At 42.9% G+C, this 23773-nt stretch overlaps 2 protein-coding genes across 31 annotated transcripts in view; one reads left to right on the top strand and one right to left on the bottom strand.

The window, feature by feature from the left end:
• Window positions 1–23773, top strand: part of LOC105465821 (phosphatidylinositol 3,4,5-trisphosphate 3-phosphatase TPTE2-like) — a 384743-nt gene that overhangs the window by 274808 nt on the left and 86162 nt on the right.
• LOC139358652 (aspartate-rich protein 1-like) overlaps window positions 1–23773 on the bottom strand; it is a 46328-nt gene that overhangs the window by 17877 nt on the left and 4678 nt on the right. For 18 of the 30 annotated variants that reach the window (XM_071079928.1, XM_071079903.1, XM_071079904.1 and 15 more), the window contains 8 exons: window positions 18121–18188; window positions 17011–17032; window positions 13910–14010; window positions 9709–9828; window positions 9210–9231; window positions 8866–8907; window positions 5760–6679; window positions 5277–5358 (listed from right to left, as the gene is read on the bottom strand). In XM_071079928.1, coding sequence (XP_070936029.1) covers window positions 6549–6679; window positions 8866–8907; window positions 9210–9231; window positions 9709–9828; window positions 13910–14010; window positions 17011–17032; window positions 18121–18188 — 506 coding nt within the window. In that variant the 3' untranslated portion in view covers window positions 5277–5358; window positions 5760–6548. The other 12 variants (XM_071079914.1, XM_071079906.1, XM_071079929.1 and 9 more) reach the window with 12 other exon arrangements.

Here is a 23773-nt window from a genome sequence, read left to right as displayed (position 1 = left end):
ATGTATGAGAAACTAACACTACTCTGGGAAAATGAACAAAATCTAATACCCAAGCTAAAACTGGGCAAAGAACCTCAACAGGCACATCTGAAAAGTAATCACGAAATTGACTGACAGGTCAAAGAGAAGCTGCTCAACTTCACTAATCATCACACACATGTCTAAGTGCAAACCACACTCAGATACCTCTCACTCTAATTAGGATGAAACTTACCAAAAACAAGAAAAATCCCATACATTCGCAGGCAGTGGCCAATGTAGAAGTGCAGAAAAAGAGATTTTATACACTATTGGTGGGAATGTACATTACTATACACATGAAGGAAAACAGTTGAAGGTGCCTTAAACATTTTACAACTACCTGTTCACCTAGGAATACCACCACTGGTTACACACAGAAAGCGCATGAAATCTGTTATGTTGAAGAGATATCGGCCTTCTTATGGCAATTGTAGCACTATGCACAATAGCCAAGGTATCCAATCAACCTACCTGTTCATGCATAGATAAAGGGATAAAGAAACTGCGGTACACAATGGAATCCTCCTCGGCCATAGAAATTCATGAAACCATGTCATCTGCAACAACGTACAGAAACCTGGAGGACATGATTTTCCATGAAATGAGCCAGGAAGAGAGAAAGAAACACGGCATGATTCCATGCCTATGAGAATGAGATCAACTTTGTCTCTAAACGACTTTATCTCCTAGTAGAACATTTCATAGTAGTGAAGAGAGCCTGGGGCTTGGGGAGGCAGCACAGGAACTGGGAAATGGATGCAATGTTACACTCAGATGACAGGAATAAATTCAGCTGTTCTACTCCACAGCAGGATGTCTAGAGTTAACTGTATCCAGCATATTTTCCAAAAAAGGCTGAAAAGAAGGATTCTGAATATTGTGACCACAGAGAACTAATAAATAATAACCACACAAGGTAACAGAGATAGTCAGTCAATCCCTGGCTTTCATCATTACACAAGGTACGTATACATGGATTAAAATGTCCCGCTCTACTCTTTAATTGTATAACTATACTAGAGAGCAAATTGGTTTTAAAGACATAGAAATAAACAATGCTGAAGTTCATGTGAGACCAGGAAATGCCCTGCATTTCCAAAGAAATTCTGAGAAATCCAAACTACATTGGATGCATGACACTCCCTGATGTGAAATTGCACTCAAACTCTGGAGACCTGCTTCCGCATGGATGAGTGGAAGAGAATAGAGAACCTGTAAACCCACACACTTCATACCACCTGATGCTGGATGAAATACACAATGATGAGTAATGGGGAAAGAACTCCCTTTTCAATAGTCTTGGGATAAATGGCGAACCATATGCAGAAGAGTAAGTAACACTAGGCATCTACTTCTCACCATGTATCAAAGTTCACTCAGATGAATGAAAGATGTAAGTGGAAGACCTCAAAGTACAAAAATCCTACAAGAGACCCTAGGAAATACCCTTCTTGACATCAGCTTTGACAAAGCATTTATATGCCTAAGACCCCACATGACACTGCAACAACAGCAATAATCGACATGTAGGACCTAATACACTAAAGAGCCACCACACAACACAAGAAATTACCCACAGAGTAGACAGACGACATACAAGATGAGAGAAAATGTTCCCAAACTATGCACCAGACCAAGTTCTAAGGTCTACCTTAAAGACCTTACACAAATCAATTAGCAAAACCACCCTCATAATTAATAGGCAATGGATATAAACACAGACTTCTCAAAAGATGATGATGAGCAACCAACAAATTGAAAATATGCTCAACCTAATTATCAGAGAAACAGAAATCAAAAGCACAATGTAATCTATCTCACGCTGGTCAGAATGGGGATAACTCAGTTAAAAAACAAAAAAAGGCACTGCTGAGGCAGCAGAGAAAGGGGACACTGGTCCACTTTTGGTGAAAATGCAAAGTAGTTCAGACACCATGGAAAGCACTTTGGAGAGACTGCTCAAAGAACTTGAACCAGAACTACCATCTGACCCAGCAATCCCACCACTGGGGTATACACAGAGGAAAAGAAATCCTTCTCTCCAAAACACACATGCACACAAATGGTCATGGCAGCAGTATTTACAATGGCAAACACATGAAATCAGCCTAGGTACCCATCAACAGTGGATCAGAAAAGGAAAATGTGGTACACATATACCACAAAAAACTAGGCAGCCATTAAAAAAAAAGAGAGAGAAGGAAATCATGTCCTTGGCAGCAACATGAAAGGAGCTGGAGGCCTTTATCTAAAGAGAAATAAGGAAAAAACAGAACACCAAATACCACATGTTCTCACTTATAAGGTGGAGCTAACATTGAATACACCCTACCGTAAAAGTGAAAACAACAGACACTGGTGACTGTCCGATGAAAAAGGATGAAGGCATGAGGTATGTGCCGAAGACCTACCTGGTGGGTACACCCACTGCCTGCATGATAAGGTTGCTTGGACCCCAAGTCTCAGTGTCATGGAATATACCAAAGACAGTAACTAATCTGCATTTGTACCCTTTAGTCTATAATAAACATAGAAATTATGTCACAAAATACAAACTTAGAAGCTAAAAGCATGAATGAAAAACACAAACTTTTATAATTATCCAAACAATCTTTTATTGGCATAAACTAAGAAAGTGGACAGAATGAGTAAACCAAATATTCAACTCCAATTTACATATAGTGAACACGTTTTTCAAAAGAACACAAAAAAGATGCAATCGGAAAAAAAGAGCTTGTCCAATAGATGATTTTGAGCAAACTGAATATTCACATACAAAACACTGAAATAGGACCCTTATGTCACGCAACACAAAAATCAATGCAAAATACATTAAAGACCTAAAACTCAATTCTGAAACCACAAAACTCCAACAAGAAAACATAGGGTGTGCATTATTTTAGAAAAGAAATCCATACATGTAGGCTGCTAAAGGTATTTAAAAACATTAAACCAAAGGAAACACTCCAAGAAAACACCGATAGACAAGGTAATGGATTGGCATTTTCACTGAAAAGCTGGAGACCCGGTTCCACAGAACAGTGGAACACATTAGAAGACCCAGATATAAACCTGCACACCTGAAACCATCGATATTTGAAAAAAAAATCAACAAAAATAAGCAATGGAGAAAGGACTCCCTATCAGCAAGTGGTCCTGAGATAAGTGACCTAGCTAGATGCAGAAGAAATACCACTGGGCCCCTATGTCTCACCATGTACAGAAAGCAACTCAAAAGGAATCAAAGATTGAAAAGTAAAACGCTGGGCTGGACACAGTGGCTCATTCCTGGAATCCAAGCACTCTGGGAGGTCGAAGCAGGCGGATGACTTGAGGTCCTGGAGTTTGAGACCACCCTGGCCGACATGGTGAAGCTGATGTCTAAGAAAAAACCAAAAGTTAGCTGGGCGTGGTGGCACGTGCCTGTACTCCCAGCTACTCAGGAGAATGAGGCAGAAGAATCACTTGTACCCAGAAGCTGGAAGGTGCAGTGAGCCGAGATCACTCCATTGCATTCCAGCCTGTATGAGAGAGTGAGACTTGGTCTGTAAATAAATACGTAAATACATAAAAATCCAATACCTGAAACTATTAAAAAAAATCATGCATGAGAATCTAGCAAATACCCTTCTTGACAGAGGCTTTGGCAAAGCATTTATATGTCAAGTCCCCAAAAGCAATGCCAACAAAAACAATTACTGATAAGTGGGACCTAAAACACAAAAGAGCTGCTGCACAGAACAAGAAACAACCACAGAGTCAGCACACAGCCTATAGAATGAGGGAAAACATTCCCCAACTACGCATCTGAAAAACGTCTAATATCTACGATTTACCATAAAGACCTTAAACAAATAAAATCAGAAAAAAAAAATAACAACAACAACAAGTTATAAAAGGGCAAGGAACATGAACACTTAAAAGGAGGTGTACCAGTAACTAACGAGCATGAAAACATGTTCGATCTCACTGATCATCAGAGAAATGCAAATCAGAAACATACTGAGATAAGATCTACACTGGTCAGAATGGCAATTATGACACACAGTGCACAACAACAGAGGCTGCTGGGGCAGATGAGCAAAGAAATGCAGGTCCACTGTTGGGGGAAATGCAAACTAGTTCAGATCCCCTGGGGAGCAGTGTGGACATTTCTCAGAGAACCTAAAAGAGAACTACCACCCAACGCTGCAACCCCACTCCTAAGGATCTATAAAAAGGAAAATCCTTCCATCCAAAACTCACATACACTCCTATGTTCACGGCAGTACTACTCACAATCGTAAAGACATGAATCAGCCTTGGTGCCCATCAGCAGTGGATCAGAGAAAGGAAATGTGGTACATACACACCACGGAACACTACACAGTCATAAAACACAAATACATGCTCTTACCAGAAACCTGGACAGAGCCATAGGCCATTATGAACAAAAGGCAAGAACAGAAAACCAAAATTTTCAAAACAGCTACAAAGGTCAGTTGTGAATGTTCTCTCCACAGAGAAACCATAACTCTAGAGCTCACGGAGGTGCCAGACACTGAAACTTCATTATGATGCTACCTTTACACAGATCAAATTGTCCCTTGCACCCGCTGGTTATACACACCTACTCTACGGCAATGAAACTGCCGTCCCATTTTGGTAACACTCATTCTCACCGGAGTGAGATGATATCTGAGTGTGGTTTTGATTGACTTCTGGTGAGGATCAGTAATGTTGATTCAGAATCTTTTACCTGTGCATCCTTCTCAGGTCTTCAGGATCTTTGCCCAGTCTTATACATCAAATTGAAACAAGTTCATGATAACTTGGCAAACATCTCTAACCACAGCAAAACGTAAATCAAAACCACACTTAGATATTGGTAACAGGTACGGAGTGACACTGAGACACAATGAATCTGTTCTGGTGTTCTATTGCACAGCAGGGTGACTAGGTGACTAGGGTCAACAGAATCTAGAAAATTTTTTCAAAATCAGCTGGAAAATACGGTTCTGAATATTCTCCCCACAGAGAAATAATAATGATGGAAGATCACAGAGATGCCAGATATGATGATTTGATCATGATACTACACATACATATGTCAAAATGTCCCTTGCACCCTTGGGTTGTGTGTGTGTGGGTGAATGTATATACCCACCCACACACACACACACACACACACTCTATAGAAACAAAACTGCCATCAAATGTTGCTAGTATTCATTCTAACTGGAGTGAGATGAAATCTGAGTGTGATTTTCACTTACACTTTTGTGTGCATCAGCGATGGTGAGAATCTTCTCTTTGACCTGTGCATCAACCTCATGTCTTCAGGTCCTCTGCCCAGTCCTACACAACAAATTAAAAACAAATTCACAATAACATAGCAAGCACCACTTATCACACACACATAAAAATAAAAAACACACTCAAGATTCCATCTCACTCTACATGCAACAGATGCTACCAGAAAAAAGTTGAAACATATGAAAACACAATCCAATCAAGGTGTGGATTTCCGGAGGAGGCACTTGTCTCCACATCTGGTGGGAAATGGTAAACTAGTATGCACACTAAAGAAACCACTTGGATGTTCCTTGAAATCCTAAAACTACAACTACCATTTTCTCCAGCAATTCTATTCCTAGGTATATACACAGAGGACATGATCAGGACATGGAAGAGATTATCTGTCATCCCAGGTGGCATTCAGCCCTATGCTCAAAAGCCAAGAAAAGAAATCAGCCTACCTGTCCATCCACAGATGAAGGGATGAAGAATCTCTGGTACACAGACAGGATGGAATACTTTTATGCCATCAAAATTCATGGAATCCTATCATTTCCAGCAACATGGCTGCACCTGCAGATATTCTGTTCAATCACATCAGAAAGGCAGACAAAGACCAAGCCTGCATGTTCTCACTCATGTGGGAGCTGAAAACTTTAACTCACTGAAGGTGAAAATACAGTAGTGGTCACCACAGACTAGGTGGAGGACAGGACCTCAAGGATTGGCAATAGGTACACAGAGAGTTACAGGAGAGGAATACATTCTGGTATTCCACTCCAAAGCAGGGCGATGATACTTAACCATATGGTTATGCCGTTTTCAAAGTAGCTACCAAGGAGGATACTGAATGTTCACACATCGAAGATATCAAACTTACACGTGGTCACAAGCATGGGAAACTCCCTGATTTTATCCATACTCAAGGTATACAAACAAGTATCACAATGTCCTAAGGCACCCCTAATTCTGGACATGAAGTGTAAAACAAACATTTTATGCAATGTTAACAATACACGGCTAAATGTTCACATGGATCCACTGAAGACCCAAGGAACCTGAATATGCAAAGCAATTCTAGGGAATACAAACTCAACTGGAGGCCACACACTCCCCAATTTCAAATTACATGTAACACCTCCACTCATCCAAAGACTACAGTAGTGGCATAAAAATGAATCCATCAACCTAGGGACTTAAGAGAATCTAAACACATACCTGCAGTCAACACATTCTTTTTCAAAGAATGCCTAGAAGATGCAATGAGGCCATGTGCTGTGGCTCACACCTGTACTTCCAGCAGTTTCAGAGACCGAGTTGGGTGGCCCTCTTGAGGTCAGGAGTTTCAGACCAGCTTGGCCAAAATGGTGAAATCCTATCTCTAGTAAAAATACAAAAGATATTAGTCAGGTGTGGTGGTGCACAGCAGCAATCCCAGCCACTTGGGAAGATGAGGCAGGAGAATCACTCGAAGCAAGGAGGCGGAGGTGGCAGAGAGCTGAGATCTCACCACTGCACTCCAGTCTGGGTGACAGCATGAGTGGGACTGTGTCCCCAAGGGGAAAAAGGATGAGATGAGGAGTCAGCAGTCTGTTCAATTGAGCAGTCTGAAATGACTGGATAGCCACATACAAAAGAATGAAATAAGACGTTGACGTTATACAATACACAAACACAAACTCGAAATACATTAAACCCTAAACACAAGACCTAAAAGCATAATACTGCTGCAGGAAAACACAGAGTGAGTTTAAGTTGAGGAAAACCTGAATCTAAGCTCACAGGATATAAAAGCAAACAACAGACAAAAGAGAAAAATAGAAAAAAAACCACTTCCAACAACAGAAGTCAAAAACTCTAGTTTTTGTTATTGACTTTACCTTACAAAAACAATCACTGCTACTCAGGCACGGTGGCTCACACCTGTAAACCCAGGACTTTGGGAGGCTGAGGTGGGTGGATCCCCTGAGGTCAGGAGTTCGAGACCAGCCTGGCCAACATGGTGAAACCCCTTATCTACATACAAAAATTAGGTGGGCGTGGTGACAGTTGTCTGTAATCCCAGCTACTCAGGAGGCTGAGGCAGGAGAATCACTTGAACCCAGGAGGCAGAGGTTGCAGTGAGCCAAGATTGCACCACTGCACTCCAGTCTGGGCAACAAAGTGAGATACTGTCTCAAAAAAAAAAAAAAAGAAGACGTTCAAGTGATCAACCAACATGAAAAAATGCACAACCTCAGTGCAATGCAACTCCCAAACACAATAAGATATCATCTCATGTTGGTCACAATGGGTAATTTTCCAAAGTCAAAACAACATGCTGGTGAGGCAGCAAAGGAAAGGGAACGCTGCTACACTCTTGGTCAATGTGAAAACTAGTTCACACTATGGAAACCAGTTGAGAGATTCTCAAAAAACTTAAAACAGAACTACCATCAGACCCAGCAATTCCACGACACTTGGTATCTACCCAAAAGACAATAAATCATTCTATCAAAAGACACATGCTCTCCCGCATTCATGGCCATGCCATTCACAAGAACAAAGATGTGGAAGCGTCCTAGGTGACCAGCAACAGTGGATTTGAGGTTTGTTTTTTTTTTTTTTTAATGTGGTGCATACACATCACACAATACTACACAGCCATAAGAAGAACACACAATCATGTCCTAAGCAGCATGGATAGACCTGGGGCTTATTATGTTTAGCAAACCAAGGCAAGAACAGCAATCCAAATACTCAAAAAAAAGAAAAAAGAAAGAAAGAAACAAACAAAAAGTCTAGAACTTGAGTGATGAATGTCAACTTACAGAACAAAACCAAAGCCAAATTTTTGAAGACAGGAAATAGTGTGATACTATCTTTTGTGGGAACTCTTGGCTTCCCCCAAAATTAGAGAACTGGGGAGAAAGAAGCCTCAGCTCAGAATCTGTGACTGGGTTGGAAGTGGAGGCTGGAAATGTGCTCAAGGTCAAACTTTCCTTCTGCCTTCAAAGGAGCCTGGAGTTTTACCAGTGAGCCTAGAGTGAATATTCACCCCGCCGTCCACCCCGGGAGATCTCTTTAAACCAGGAGCGCACAGTGAGGACAGAAACATGAATGTGCACTAACAAGTCCTGAAAGTTCAGAGGGTGATTCTCCATTTCCCCGTGGCACACAGCAGAAGAACTGTGTCTCTAGGTTCCAGGAAATGCCTGTGAGAGAGCTGTGTCCCCCAGATTCCCTTCATCACAGATGACACCCAGTGCTTAAGCCTACACCCCTTATGACCAATCCCAAGGAGTGTTGACTAATCTAAACCAAAGGCTCTGATGTTCCACAAAAAGAAAAGAGCAGGTGGACTGCAAAGAGAATCTCTCATGAACGCAGCACCCTCATAGCCCATACAGACAGTTCTTACCATGATGCCAAGAAACTGAAAACAACAAGCCAGACCTCACACACATTTACATTTTCCTTCTGATTTCATACCCCCTCCTTCAGCCCCTCCTCACAATCAGCAGGGATAACCTGGAGGCTCCTGGGAAACTTTTCCCATTGGGTTTTTACTGGCACGTAGTTCCCTACCTGAATGAGTCTCCACATCACTTATACTCTCCAGCATCAAGTCTTTAGAAACAAAAACACCAGGATAAGTCATTAGAGAGTGTGACTCACCCACTCCTCCTACGTTAGCTGAAGCTGAATGATGGGCTTTTCTCCCATGCCAAGCTGCTTCTTACCTGATCCCCTAATCTTTCTTCTGGATTGACAAACCTTCCTACAGCTTCTTGGGCCAGAGTTCTATACTGGCAAAATCACTTTCACGAGAATCCCAAGCCTCTTTCCCAGCAGGAACCCAGAATCAGGTTTCTATACAATGAAGCTAGCAAGTTTTTCCCTCGGGAAGTGAGTTATTTCATGGTACATACCGTTTCCTTTCCAAGCTCCTATCTGCAATTATATAAAAGAAAACATTATGAGAATCACATTCTGTTGTGCGCTTCATACAGATCTGTTATTCTCTTGACAATGATAAAAAACCAGAAGGCAGTACAGTGATTGAGCCATAGGTCAAAATCCCCAAAGACTAGCACAGAGGATAGCTATAGAAAAACAAGACCTCTATTCACAGAATTTACCTTTAAATTTAATTTGATATGCAAATGCACAATGCTTCATCCAAGGAGGAAAACTGGTATTCTGGAAAATGCCTCAGTATTGCAGTTGATAATGCATGCTGTCATTTAAAAGCAGCATAGTGTACCATGTATCAGTTGGGAAGACATGCTGACTGAATTCTAGCCCCACAAAGACAATAGTGTACAGTGTACGTAATGTACATTGCCAGGTTTTCAAATCAAAATTAATTGAGAAGTAAAGAATCAGGAAAGCAACATTGATGTAGAAGACAAAAAAGGGGGATCTTACCTGGACATCATCATCATCATCATCATCATCACAATCAACATCACCATCATCATCATCTTCATCTTTGCATTGTGGTGAGCATCTTAAAAACAGGCCGTCCTCAGGACGAGCTGGAAGGACCTAGAGGAAAGATCAGTGCACCGGTGGTTGGTGACTGTGAGTCACTCAGGGAGCTTTGCTGGATGTGGTGTATGGAGGTGGTTGATATACAAGAATGGACTGAGTTGATACTGGGCTATTCCCCTGAGTGGAAGATGGATGGCAGAGGAGGGGAGCTGGAAAGGCATGAGACATGGAGACCTTGGCTTTGTACTAGAGGCATCGGGCAGCAACACAAAACAGTCAACCCAAAATGGAACTAAAATGCACACTGAGGGTCAATGGAAGAGTGCCTTCCTGCCTCTCAAATGTTTTGAAACTCTTCTAAACAAACAGCCGTTTCTTAGTGTATTCAAGACCGTGTCAGTACACTAGAATCTAATCATGCTGATACTACATTTAGCATCTGTTTTAAAGGATTTATTACTTGATTAAAAGCCTATTTTAGGGGTGAAATGGACTCAATTTTACCCACATTACTCTATTCTATTAATCACACATTCATTTTCATAGAGATCATTTAAAAATTCAGTATTAAAATGCTACAATTAAAAATAGTCATGATTTCCCATTTATAAGTCTTCTGGAATGACTTCTACACACCCTTTTGGGGCCCTGTGATCAGGAGCTTCAGCACCCCCTGTGTGACTCTCCCTGGGGAGATTCCCTAAAAATCAAGCTTCATTCAAACAGGCCAAGCTCACACAGCCAGCTCTACCTACACCAGTGAAGCTGAGAGACGTGACTTTGACCACTTTCTGCCATGAAGATAAGTTTAAAAGTTCAAATACACATTATCTACTGAAATGAGGAAATGTATACCAATAGAAATGAACAAATTCATGAAAAAATGTACACGAGTATGGGGATGATTTTTAGTTAACTAGCTTACATAAAAATTATTTTTTTGGCCGAGTACTTTGGCTCACACCTGTAATCCCAGCACTTTGGGAGGCTGAGGCAGGTGGATGACCTGAGGTCAGGAGGTCATGACCAGCCTGGCCAACATGGTGAAACCCCGTGTCTACTAAAAATACAAAAAGTTAGCCAGGCATGGTGGTGAGCGCCTGTAATCCCAGCTACTCAGGAGTCTCAGGCAGGAGAATTGCTTGAACCTAGGAGGCAGACATTACAGTGAGCCGAGATCATGCCATTGCACTCCAGCCTGGGCAAGAAGAGTGAACCTCCATCTCTCTCTCTCTCTGTCTCTCTCTCTCTCTCTCTCCATATATATATATATATATACATACATACATATATATATGCCTATTCAGACATACAAAATATTGGTATAGGAAATCAAAAATTTTTATCAGTCATGTTAAATCTAACTTATCAGCTGTCAACATGAAGATTCTAGCAAATAAGGAAGGTACAAATAAGTGGAAAGGCATCCTGTATTCATGGATAGGAAGACTAAACCTGACTAACACACAATACTACACAATGATCTACAGACTCACAACAATTACTATCAAACTGGTAACAGCCATCTGTGCAGAAATGGAAGATAATCCTACAATTTTAATGAATTTTATGTGCCTTATGTAACCATGATGACGTTAAAAAAAGTGTTAGAGGATGCAAGTTCATGAGATTGAAATACACGCGCGCACACACACACACACACACACACACAAAAAATACAGAAATATAGAGAGTATGTTTCTAGCATAGGGGCACTCATAAGTTTCACAGATATAGAGAGCCCAGAATTAAATGCACACATATACAGTAAATTGATCTTCAACAAAGGTGTCAAAAATACACAATGGGGGGAAAGGAAAGCCTCCTCAACAAATGATGGTAAAACTGCATATTCTCATTCAAATGAAGAAATAGAATGCTGACAGTGTGCTCAAGGTTGTGCTTCTCCCTCCATTTCCAAGACACTGGAGCTTTTGCACTGAGCCCAGATTGAATTTTCATTCTGTCCTCCATGCCCAGGAAGAGCTCTTGATACCAGAGGTAAGCAGGGAAAAACAGACAAATGAGTGTGCTGCCAGGAAACTTAACAGTTCATAAGGTGAGGATCAATCTCTCCTATGCCTCTGGGCACACCACAGAAGAATTTTGTCTCCAGCATTAACTCTGTCCTAAACTAAAGGCTTTGAGATTTTGCAGTGGCAGAGGCAGGAAAGAGCAGGTGTTCCAGAAAGATCATCTTTAAATAATAAATAAGAAGAAGTGATCAAAAACACAGGATACTCAAAATCTCATCAACTCAAAAGAACAAACTTCACTTACATTTACTTTTTCTTTTTCTCTTTCTACACCCTCCCTCAGCCTCCCAAGCAGCAGGTATAACATGAAGGCTCCTGGAAATGCTGTGTTATTAGACTGCGTGTGAAATCTTCTTACCTACCTAGAAAGGTATACTCTTCCCTGCTGATATTCTCCAGAATCCACTCTTTAGAACCACCAACATCAGGATAAGTCAGGGAGAGGTGCACTCACTTCTCCTCCCCCAGGTGAAGACACACTGGCTTACATAAAATCTCCTGGTTGGTCCTCTGGGTTCACACACATTTCTACAGCCCCTCTGGTCATACATATACACTTGCAAAATCATTAGCTCTCACCAGGCCCCCAATATTTTTTAACAGGAACCCAGATTAAGGATTCTATATATTAAAGCCAGCAAGTTTGTTTCTCAGAAAGTGAGTTAGTTCAAGGTACGTAACCAGAACAGGTGATGGTAAAATCTGCAACGAGACAAAAGAAGATGCCATGAGGATCAGATCAATTCTGCTGCACCCCTTACACAGATCTGTGAGTCTCTTGATGACTTCAGAAAACTACCTGTGAAACAGTGGTGAGTCAAAGTCAAAGTCAAAGGCCAAACATTCTAGAATAGAGGACACTCATGGAAAAGACAAGAGCTTTTCCCACAAAATTTATCCTTGACGTTGATTTAGGTTGGTAAATGCACAATGCCTCATCCAAGGAGAAAAACTGGTGTGGAGGAAAACGTCTCTGCATTACAGTTGGTGATGGATGCTGTCCTTCAAAACCATCATAGTGTGTCGTGTATTAGATGAAAGGAAACTGCCACTGAACTCCATCCTCACAAAGAGAATAGTGTGTGTCGTACATAATGTGCCTTGTCATATTTTTATATCAAACTTAATTGAGAAGGAAAGAAATCAGATGAAGGAAACAATGTATACAGTGGTCCATTTTTAACACAAAGTGCCTTGAACTGGTCTAGTTCAGCAAAGGATAGAAGAAATAGGATATGCCAGGCTCCTGATTGGATGGGCAATAACTGCTCATTGGGACCCCTCACCTCCCCATTTAGTTGCCCTCACTTCAACCAAAGAAGATTAGTCTAAGATGAAAGTTTACTAGCATGGAAAATAGCTCGTTTTGTCTGTTCTTCTCAGCCTGGCCAGCTATTTAGGTCATAAGTCAAATACTTGAAGTGCCCCTGAGCTGACTAGGATAGCAATGCATTGTGGGCTGCAACAAAATGCAGTAAGACAACCCTAGAAAAATATCTAAAGTCTCTCCCCAAAAATCAATAGGCAACACCTGGGAAGATTGTGACCCCACAGTTCTCAGCCTATGAGGAACCAGGGGAGGGAAATGCACACTAGGAGATAAATTGCTTGTGGAAAGTGTGCTGGGTGTGTCTGCCCATCAGACACCAGATCTTGCAACACTGTCATTAAAAGTCTCACTTTCTGCCAGGTGGAGTGGCTCACACCTGTAATCCCAACACTTTGGGAAGCTGAGGTGGGCAGACTACCTGAGGTCCGGAGTTCGAGACCAGTCTGGCCAACATGCTGAAACACCATCTCCACTAACAATACAAAAATTAGCTGGGCATGGGGACACATGTGTGTAATCCCAGCTACTCGGGAGGTTGTGGCAGGAGAATTCATTGAGCCCAGGAGATGGAGCTGAGATTGCACCACTGCACTCCGGCCTGGCCAACTGAGTGAGACTCTGTCTCAAAAAGAAAAAAAAAAAGGAAAGAAAATCTCACTCTTGCTGTTTTTCAGCTCCCTGAGTCCATTCTTTGGGTTTGGACTGGTGAGTTTGTTTCTCACATCAGAAAACCAACATTTCCTTAGAAGACAAAGAAAGGTGTTCTTACCTGGACATCATCATCACCATCATCATCATCATCATCATCACCCCAGTCATCATCTTCACTTGGTGGTAGGCATACTAAACTCAGGTTGTCCATAGCAAAAGCTGGAAGGACACAAGAAAGATCAGTGCACCGATGGTTGGTGACTGTGAGTCACTCAGGGAGCTTTTCTGGATGTGGTGTATGGAGGTGGTTGATTAACAAGCATGGACTGAGTTGATGCTGGGCTATTCCCCTGAGTGGAAGAGGGATGGCAAAGGAGGGGATCAGGAAAGACATGAGACATGGAGGCCTTGGCCTTGTACTAAAGACATCATGCAGCAACACAAAACAGTCAACCCAAAATGGAAATAAAGCACACACTAAGGGTCAATGGAAGAGTGCCTTCCTCCATCTCTAATGTTTTGAAACTCTACGAAACAAACAGCATTTTCTTAACGTATTCAAGACTGTGTAAGTACATTAGCACCCAATTATGCTGGTACTACATCTAGCATCTGTTTTAAAGGATTAATTACTTAATTTATTGGTGAAAAGGATTCAATTTTAACCAAATTACTCTGTTCTACTGATCACACAGTTTTGTTTGTTTGTTTGTTTGTTCATTTGTTAGTTTGTTTGTTTCTGAAACGGAGTCTCACTCTGTCATCCAGGCTGGAGTACTGTGGCACGATGTTGGCTCACTGCAAGCTCCACCTCCCGGGTTCACACTATTCTCCTACTTCAGACTCTGAAGTAGCTGGGACTACAGGCACCCGCCACCACGCCTGGCTAATTTTTTTTGTATTTTCAGTAAAGATGGGATTTCACTATGTTAGCCAGGATGGTCTCCATCTCCTGACCTCATAATCTGCCCACCTCAGCCTCCCAAAGTGCTGGGATTACAGGCATGAGTCACTGCACCAGATGGATCACAATTTCTTTTTCATAGAGGTCATTTAAAAAATTAATTATTAAAATGCTAAAATTAAAAATAGTCATGATTTCCTCTTTGTAAGTCTTCTTCTGGAACCATGGTGTGTGCATACAATTTTTTGGGTTCCTGTGATCAAGGGCTTCAGCAGCTCTGTGTCACTCTCCCTCAGGAGATTCGCTAAAGATCAGGCTTCATTCAAACAGGCCAAGCTCACACAGCCTGCGCAACCTACACCAGTGAAGCTGAGAGACATGACTCTAAAAACTTTCTGCCATGAGGATAAGTTTCCAGGTTCAAATATACATGAGCTACTGAAATGAGGAAATGTATACCAATAGAAAATGAGCAAATTCATGAAAAAATGTCCCTGAGTATGGGGGTGATTTTTGGTTAACTAGCATACATAATATTTTTTATTTGATGCATAATCATTCAGACAGACAAAATATTGGCAAAAGATACAAATTTGGCCCGGCATAGTGGCTCATGCTTGTAATCCTAGCACTTAGGGAGGCCAAGGTGGGTGGATCATGAGGTCAAGAGATCAAGACCATCCCGGCCAACAAGGTAAAATCACATCTCTACTAAAAATACAAAAATTAGCTGGATGTGGTGGCATGCATCTGTGGACCCAGCTACTCAGGAGGATAAGGCAGGAGAATCACTTGAACCCAGGAGGTGGAGGTGGCAGTGAGCAGAGATCATATCATTGCACACCTGTATGGTGACAGAGTGAGACTCTGTCTCAAAAACAAAAAAACAAAAAAAAGAAATCACAAATTCGTATCAGTCACATTAAATCTAACTAATCAGATGTCAACATAAATATTCTAGAAAGTAAAGAACGTACAAGTAAGTTGAAAGGCTTCCCATATTCATGGATAGGAAGACTAAACCTAACTAACACACAATACTACACACATGATCTACAGACTAACAACAACTGCTACCAAACTGGCAATAGCCATCTGTGCAGAAATGGAAAAGATAATCCTAAGATTTTAATGAACTTTTATGTGCCTCAAATAGCCATGGCAATATTGAAAAAGAATAGTGTTGAAAGATGCACATTCATGAGATTGAAATCTAAAAATAAAAAAATTTAAAAAAAAAGAAAAATTCAGACACCATGCTTCTACTGTGGGGGACACCCATAAGTATCACAGATATACAATTGAGAGCACAGAATTAAATGCATACATACAGAGTCAGCTGATCTTCAACAAAGGTGCCAAGAATACACAATGGGGAAAGGAAAACAACTTCCACAAATGATGGTAAAACTGCATATTCTCATTCACATGAAGAAATGGAATGCTGACAGCGTGCTCAAGGCTGTGTTTCTCCCTCCATTTCGAAGACACTGGAGCTTTTCAGTGAGCCCACAGTGAATTTTCATTCTGTCCTCCATGCCCAGGGAGCATGATACCAGAGGTAAACAGCAAGGACAGACAAATGAATGTCCTGCCATGAAACCTAAGTTCATAAGGTGTGGATCAACCTCTCCTATGCATCTGGGCACACTGCAGAAGAGTTTTATATTCAGGATTAAGTAACTGCCTGTGACAGAACTATGTCCCAAACCAAAGGCTGTGACATTTTGCAGTGGCACAGGCAGAAAAGAGCAGGTATTCTCCAAAAAATCATCTTTAAATAATAAACCAAGAAGAGGTGATTGAAAATACAGGATACTCAAAAGCCCATGAACATAGTACTCCTCATGATGATGACATTAAAGTCTGAAAATAACAAACGTGGCTTATATTTACTTTTCCTTTTTCTCTTTCTACACCCTCCCTAAGCCTCCCAAGCAGCAGGTATAACATGAAGGTTCTTGGAAATGCTGTTTTATTAGACCCCATCTGAAGTCTTGGAAAGGCATCCTCTTCCCTGCTGAGATTTTCCAAAATCCACTCTTTAAAACCACCAACATCAGGATAAGTCAGTGAGAGGTGCACTCACTTCTCCTCCTCCCGGTGAAGACTCACTGGCTCACACAAAATCTCCTGGTTGGTCCTCTGGGTTCACACACATTTCTACAGCCCCTCTGGTCATACCTATACACTTGCAAAATCATTTGCTCTCAACAGACCCCCAACATTTTTTAACAGGAATCCAGATTAAGGTTTCTATATATTCAAGCCAGCAAATTTGTTTCTCAGAAAATGAGTTAGTTCAAGGTACGTACCCAGGACAGGTGATGGTAAAATCTGTAATGAGACAAAAGAAGATGCTATGAGGATCAGATCAATTCTGCTGCCCCCTTACACAGATCCGTTCGTCTGTTGATGACTTCAGAAAACTACTTTTGAAACAGTGGTTGAGTCCATATCAAAGACAAAACACTCTAGCATAGAGGACATGCATGGAAAAGACAAGAGCTTTTCTCACAGAATTTCTTTGAAGTTGATTTAGATTGGTAAACTCACAATGCCTAATTCGAAGAGGAAACTGGTGTGGACGAAAATGCCTCTGCATTACAGTTGATGATGGATGCTGTCATTCAAAAACATCCTACCATGTCATGTATTAGATGGGAAGACATTCCCAGTGAACTCCACCCCAAGAAGGACTATTGTCTATGTTGTACATAATGTGTCCCATCATATCCTTATACCAAAATTAATTGAGAGGGAAAGAAATCAGGTGAAGGAAATAGTGTATACAGTGGTCCATTTTTAAGACAAAGTGCCTTGAAGTTGTTTAGCTCAGCAAAGCACAGAAGAAATACTAGGCTCATGGTTGGATGGGCAATGCCGGCTTGTTGGGTCCCCCTTCCACCTCGCTTAGTTGTCCTCACTTTAACAAAGAAGTACAGTCTAAGTTAAAAGTTCACTAGCCTGCAAAATAGCTTGCTTGGTCTGTTCTTCTCAGCCTGCCCAGCTACTTAGGTCACAAGTCAAATACTTGAAGAGCTCCTAAGCTGACTAGGATGGCAATGCATTGTGGGCTTCCACAAAATGCAGTAAGACAACCATAAATATATATATATATATATATATATATATATATATAAATAAAAATATATTTATATTTTATTATATTATATTATATATTATATATTATATTATTATATAATATATATTATATTATATAATATATATATTATATTATATAAAAATATATTATATTTTTATTTTTATATATATATATATATATCTTGCAAGACCATCATTAAAATTCTCACTTTCTCTGTTCTGCAGGCCTCTGACTCCATTCTTTGGGTTTCAATGGGTGAGTTTGTTTCTCACATCAGGAAAGCACCATTTCCTTAGAATGCAAAGAAAGGGAGTCTTACCTGGGCATCATCATTATCTTCCTCACTTGTTGGTAGAGATTTTAAACTCAGGCTGTCCTCAGGGGGGCCTAAAAGGACACAGAGTTAATGTCAGTGCCCTGGTGGTTGGAGACTGTGGGTCCCTCAGGGAGCTTTGCTGGATGCGGCATATGGAGCGTGGGACTGAAGATTCTGAGACCATCTCAGAGAAACAACTATGTTCAACTAGTGAGCATGAGGGAGTCTCACCAGATATCTCGCATCTTAGTCAGTGCCTGGACCTAATAAGACTCTGCATTCCCAAGTCAAAGATCAAGGCTTTGATGTTTGCTGTGACATAGACAGGAAAAACTGATCTTCTGGTAACCATTAAACACCAGAGCAAGAAAAAAAATGGTTACAAACACAGCACACAAAGCCCATGGAGGCAAATGACCTCATCTCTATCTTATTAAAATACAAAAGGAACAAGTCACACTTCTACACATATTTCCTTTGGTTCTGATTTCACTGCCCTTTTCCTGATTTCCAAAGCAACAAGTGTCACCCAACTGCTCCCAGAGATCCTCCTAGACTATCATGCTCTACCTGCAGGTCTGCCTCATTGCAGCTGCCCTCATGGACGGTGTCCATTGGCCAATCTTTAAAGACAAAAACTCCACAAAAAGTTATTCCAGAGAGCAACTCACCCACCCTCCTACTCCAGGTGAGGCCACACTGGGTTGTACGAGATCACTCTGCCCTTCCCTCGGTGTTGTCAGACTCTCCCTGGGCTCTGGGGAGTCAGAGGTCTCTAGAAAGGCATTGCTCACACTTGCCAGCCTTCAAGTGAGAAAGAGGAACTGAAGGAACCACCTTTCAACTTTTTCCTTCCAATGGCCCATTATAGGTCTCACCTCCAATCTCACAGCCCTGAGATTCCCATTTTAAGGTGCACACTTTGAGTTAGAGGAGTTCAATAATCAGCCCCTCAGCCAGGCTTACAGCAGATGTGAAAAAACATTCTGCGGGGATGGAAATCTCTCTGCTGCATGAACAGAAGGCTACTGGGGGATTGCATGGTGGCTGTTGTGAAGTTCTGAATTTTTTTTTTTTCGAGACAGAGTTTCACTCTTGCTGCCCAGGCTGGAGTACAATGGCATGATCTCGGCTCACTGCAACCTCTGCCTCCCGGACTCAGGCGATTCTTCTGTCTCAGTCTCCTGAGTAGCCGGGTTCACAGGCATGCACCACCACACATGGGCTAATTTTTGCATTTTTAGAAGAGATGGGGTTTCACCATGTTGGCCAGGTTGGTCTCGAACTCCTGACCTCAGCTGATCCACCCACCCCGGCCTCCCACAGTGCTGGAATTACAGGTATGAGACGCCACGCCCAGCCCTGAACTTTTAATTGTAAATATTTAAATGTATTTAAATATGAAGAGGCACATATATGACCGAGAACTGCACTAGACGGCACAGGAGACCCAGACATGAGGAAGACATGACTCCCCTCGCCTGGTGTTTTCTTGCAAAATAGTTCGCAGCTCTGCTCCTACCATACATTTATGGTTACTTAGTGAACATCTGCAAAAGGTCCAGTCACTGTGTGGGGCTGGGGATATAACAATGAGGACAACATCCAGGTACAGAGGGATGCCTCCAGGGGGGACACATGCACACAAGGGAAGAGCGTGGCCCTGCACACCCTGTCTAGACAGGATCAGAGAAGCAGGAGCCGAGGGCCAGAGGCACCTCACTGTCCTCAAGAGCTCAACCTCATCTCCAGGGACCCTGACTCAGGAGCTGGGGCAGGCTCCAGGATTGGTGTAGGGCTCAACAGGCTGGACAGACTGAGAAGGGAACATTTCCACACCTGCGCTAGATCCCAGCCCAGGGCTGACCTAGAACTCATCCCAGGGATGTGTTCACCGCAATGCCCATGGGGCCTAACATGTTCTCCCCAGGACTGACCTCTGGGATAAGGACTAATGAGGAAGACACAGTCATTGCCCTGGCAGGAAATGCCCATAGCCAGGGTTCCTCTATCCAACCTGTGGGAAGACACAACACAGATAGAGTTTGACACTGAAGATTCCAAACCTTCTATAAAATAAATGGAAACTGATGTGTTCTGGATTCCACAGAAGAGTTGCAAGGATGAGCTGGACTCTGGAATCCGTCACCATCCCTTTGCTGAGCTCCTGGTGCACTGGAACTCATGTCCCTCCCCACCTCCCCTGCTACTCGGGAGTGCTGCAGCTACAGGCCCAGTGTTAGGGGGTCTGTCCCATTGAAACACATTTCAGCCAGGCACGGTGGCTCACACCTGTAATCCCAGCATTTTGGGAGGCCGAGGCGAGTGGATCACCTGATGTCAGAAGTTCGAGACCAGCCTGGCCAACATGCAGAAACCTCGTCTCTATTACAAATACAAAAATTAGCTGGGCATGCTGGCCCATGCCTGTAATTCCAGCTACTCAGCAGACTGAGGCAGGAGAATTACTTGAACTTGGGAGGTGGACGTTGCAGTGAGCTGAGATCGCACCACTGCACTCCAGCCAGTGAGATCCCACCACTCACTCCAGAGTGAGACTCCATCTCAAAAAAAAAAAAAAAAAAGACCACATACACATATTTCTGGGCCAGAAAACCCTTGGCCAACAGTGTCTCCTCAAGGACCATCCCTCAAGTGACTTCCAGAAGAGGTGAAAAAGAAAAACTCATCTGTTCCAGCCCCAGGAAGATCAGGCGTGGGACCTGTCTGTGTCTGTCCTGACCCTGAAGTCCATCCCTGCTGACTTGTGTCCTGTCTGCTCTGTGTCAGACAAGTGGGGACCTGATTCCTGTTCTGACCCCTCACCAATTTCTGCTGGTGTCACTGCCATCATTGCACAAAGAGATGGAGATGACAAGAGAAAGCAATGAAACTCCATTCTTGAGGCATTTAGGATGATGTCCACACCATGCTCTCGGCAGGCAGGAAGGCCAGGTCCTGCTCACTCCTACTCAGAAGGGGTCTCAAAGGTATGAGTACTCACCCTGTGATATTTCTCCTCGGCTCTTCCCTTTTTTCTTTTTTTTGAGACGGAGTCTAGCTCAGTCACTCAGGCTGGAGTGCAATGGTTCGATCTCGGCTCACTGTAACCTCTGCCTCCTGGGTACAAGTGATTCTGATGCCTCAGCCTCCTGAGTAGCTGGCATTACCGGCACCTGCCACCACTCCCAGCTCATTTTTGCATTTTCAGTAGAGACAGGGTTTCTCCAGTTTGGCCAGGCTGGTTTCGAACTCCTAACCTCAGACAATCCATCCACCTCCTAATTTTTTTTTTTTTTATTTAAGTTCTGCGATACATGTGCAGGATGTACAGGTTGCTTACATGGGTAAAAGTGTGCCATGGTGCTTTGCTGCACCTGTCAACCCATCACCTAAGTATTAAGTCCTGCATGCATTAGGTGTTTATCCAGATGCTCTCCCTTCCCCTGCCCACTGACAGGCCCCAGTGTGTGTCATTCGCCTCTCTAACACTGTACATATGCTAAGACCACTCCCTTGCTGATGACAAGTCTAAGTGATGGGTTGTGGGAGACTCTCTTGCCTGTTTTTGTCTGGAGAGACTGCCTGGCTTCAGGTTCCTGATAGGAGTGAGGACCTGGAGTGCAGTGTGAGAAACAGATGGCTCAGTGAAGAGCTGTGATCATCCACTAGAGTCCCTGGAGACAGCCATATCATTTAGACGGTGTGGGTTTGTGTGCAGGAGGGCTGGAAGGTAGCTAGGGGTGAATCAATGTGTAGTGATTGTGAGTGTGTCTGTAAATGTGTGTTTTATCCCTAAAATGTGGCCCACATGCCCAGCACAGTACAAGTGTCACTTTTCTTGAATTCCTGGTCTATGTGGTCCTCTCACCTCAGCCTCCCAAGTCATGTCATTCTTCTAATAGAAAGGAAGAGAAACTTCAGCACCACCATACACTTTACATAAGTGACCTCTTTCTTCTCTCACCACAGCTGTACCTGAAACTCAGTTTAATATCCCTACTCCTTAGATGGAGAGAGTGCAGAAAGGAGTGAACCCAGATTTTGACCTCCTGAATGGAAGAGGCAAAAGTGAACCCAGAAATGGGTCCCAATGTTGATGGTCTGTATGACTCAACTGTGTTATCACTCAGGCTTGGTGATAAGACCCCACACCAGGGAGTTCCAGCACGTATGTGTGCCCCTGGAACTGTGTGGCCTATAACCTGCCAAACTTTGCCCATCATCAACTGGGGCCCCAGTGGTCACATAACCCTGGGTAGCAAAAGGTACAGGGAACAAGAGATGTTGGCATGGACATTACTGTGAAATACACATAGAAAGCCCACAGGCTTCTGGTCAGCTCACAGATTCTGAGAAGTGTAAGGGATCATGTAGAACAGTGCAGGTCAACATCTGTCAGTGCTGGGCTCATTCCTCAGCACTTGGTCAAAGCAGGGAAGATCAGGAAGATACTGCATTGTATTTCATAATACGACTACCTCAAGCCTTAGAAATGCTCCAATCCATGGCTGGGTGTGGTGGCTCAAACCTGTAATCCCAGCATTTTGGGAGGCCAAGGTAGTAGATCACCTGAGGTCAGGAGTTTGAGACCAGCCTGGCCAACATGGTGAAAGCCTGTCTCTACTAAAAATGCAAAAATTAGCCAGGCATGGTGGCCCATACCTGTAATCACAGCTACTTGGGAGACTGAGGCTGCAGAATCGCTTGAACCTGAGAGGTGGAGGTTGCAGTGAGCTAAGATTGAGCCACTGCACACTCCAGCCTGGGTGACAGAGTGAGACTCTATCTCCAAAAAATAAAGAAATAAATAAAAAGAGATGCTCCAATCCATAGCAGACAGACAAGGGCCAGTGCCACATCAGAACTCAGGACAACATTATCATTAGCCTGGTGCCCATCACCCTCACTGGAGACCTCCTGCACAGCTGGGTGAGTGAGGCTCAGCACTCGCCAGGTACTGATCCCCATGATGGACTGTCCCACTGTCGGGGGCTGGGGCGAGCATGAGCAGCCACTGACTCAGTGGACGCACACACAGTGTAAAGAAATGGAAGATGTGGGCTGGGCGCGGTGGCTCATGCCTATAATCCCAGCACTTTGGGAGGCTGAGGCTGGTGGATCACAAGGTGAGGAAATTGTGGCCGTTCTGGCAAACACGGTGAAACCCCGTCTCTACTAAAAATACAAAAACATAACCAGGTGTAGTGGCGGGCAACTGTAGTCCCTATTCAGGAGGCTGAGGTTAAAGAATCACTTGAACCCAGGAAACACAGGTTGCAGTGATCTGAGATCACACCACTGCACTCCAGCCAGGGCAACAGACCAAGACTCCATCTAAATAAATAAATAAATAAAAATTTTAAAAAATAAGCTACCTTAAGGGATGGTAGAAAAGAAACAATCTGACCCTTACCTGGTTCCTCTATTTAGGTACCAAACTGGCCAGATACGTAAGCTAGAGAATGGGATGGGGATACCAAAATTGGGGTATTTGAATTTTCATTGAAAAAAGGGCTCTCCCTTTTCTAGATCAAAAAAGCCTCAATGACAAAGACAAGAGGCAGAGTCAGCCTTTGCCCCCATGCCCCAGATCTGGGAAAGCTGGCTATGGGCAGGAGGGAGCTGGAAGCTGAGGATGTCTCTGGGGATGAGG

The sequence above is a fragment of the Macaca nemestrina genome, chromosome 15 (assembly GCF_043159975.1).
Source record: "Macaca nemestrina isolate mMacNem1 chromosome 15, mMacNem.hap1, whole genome shotgun sequence".
Classification (NCBI taxonomy): domain Eukaryota; kingdom Metazoa; phylum Chordata; class Mammalia; order Primates; family Cercopithecidae; genus Macaca; species Macaca nemestrina.
Note: the sequence above shows the minus strand (reverse complement) of the source record. Positions and strands in the feature narration are given on the sequence as shown.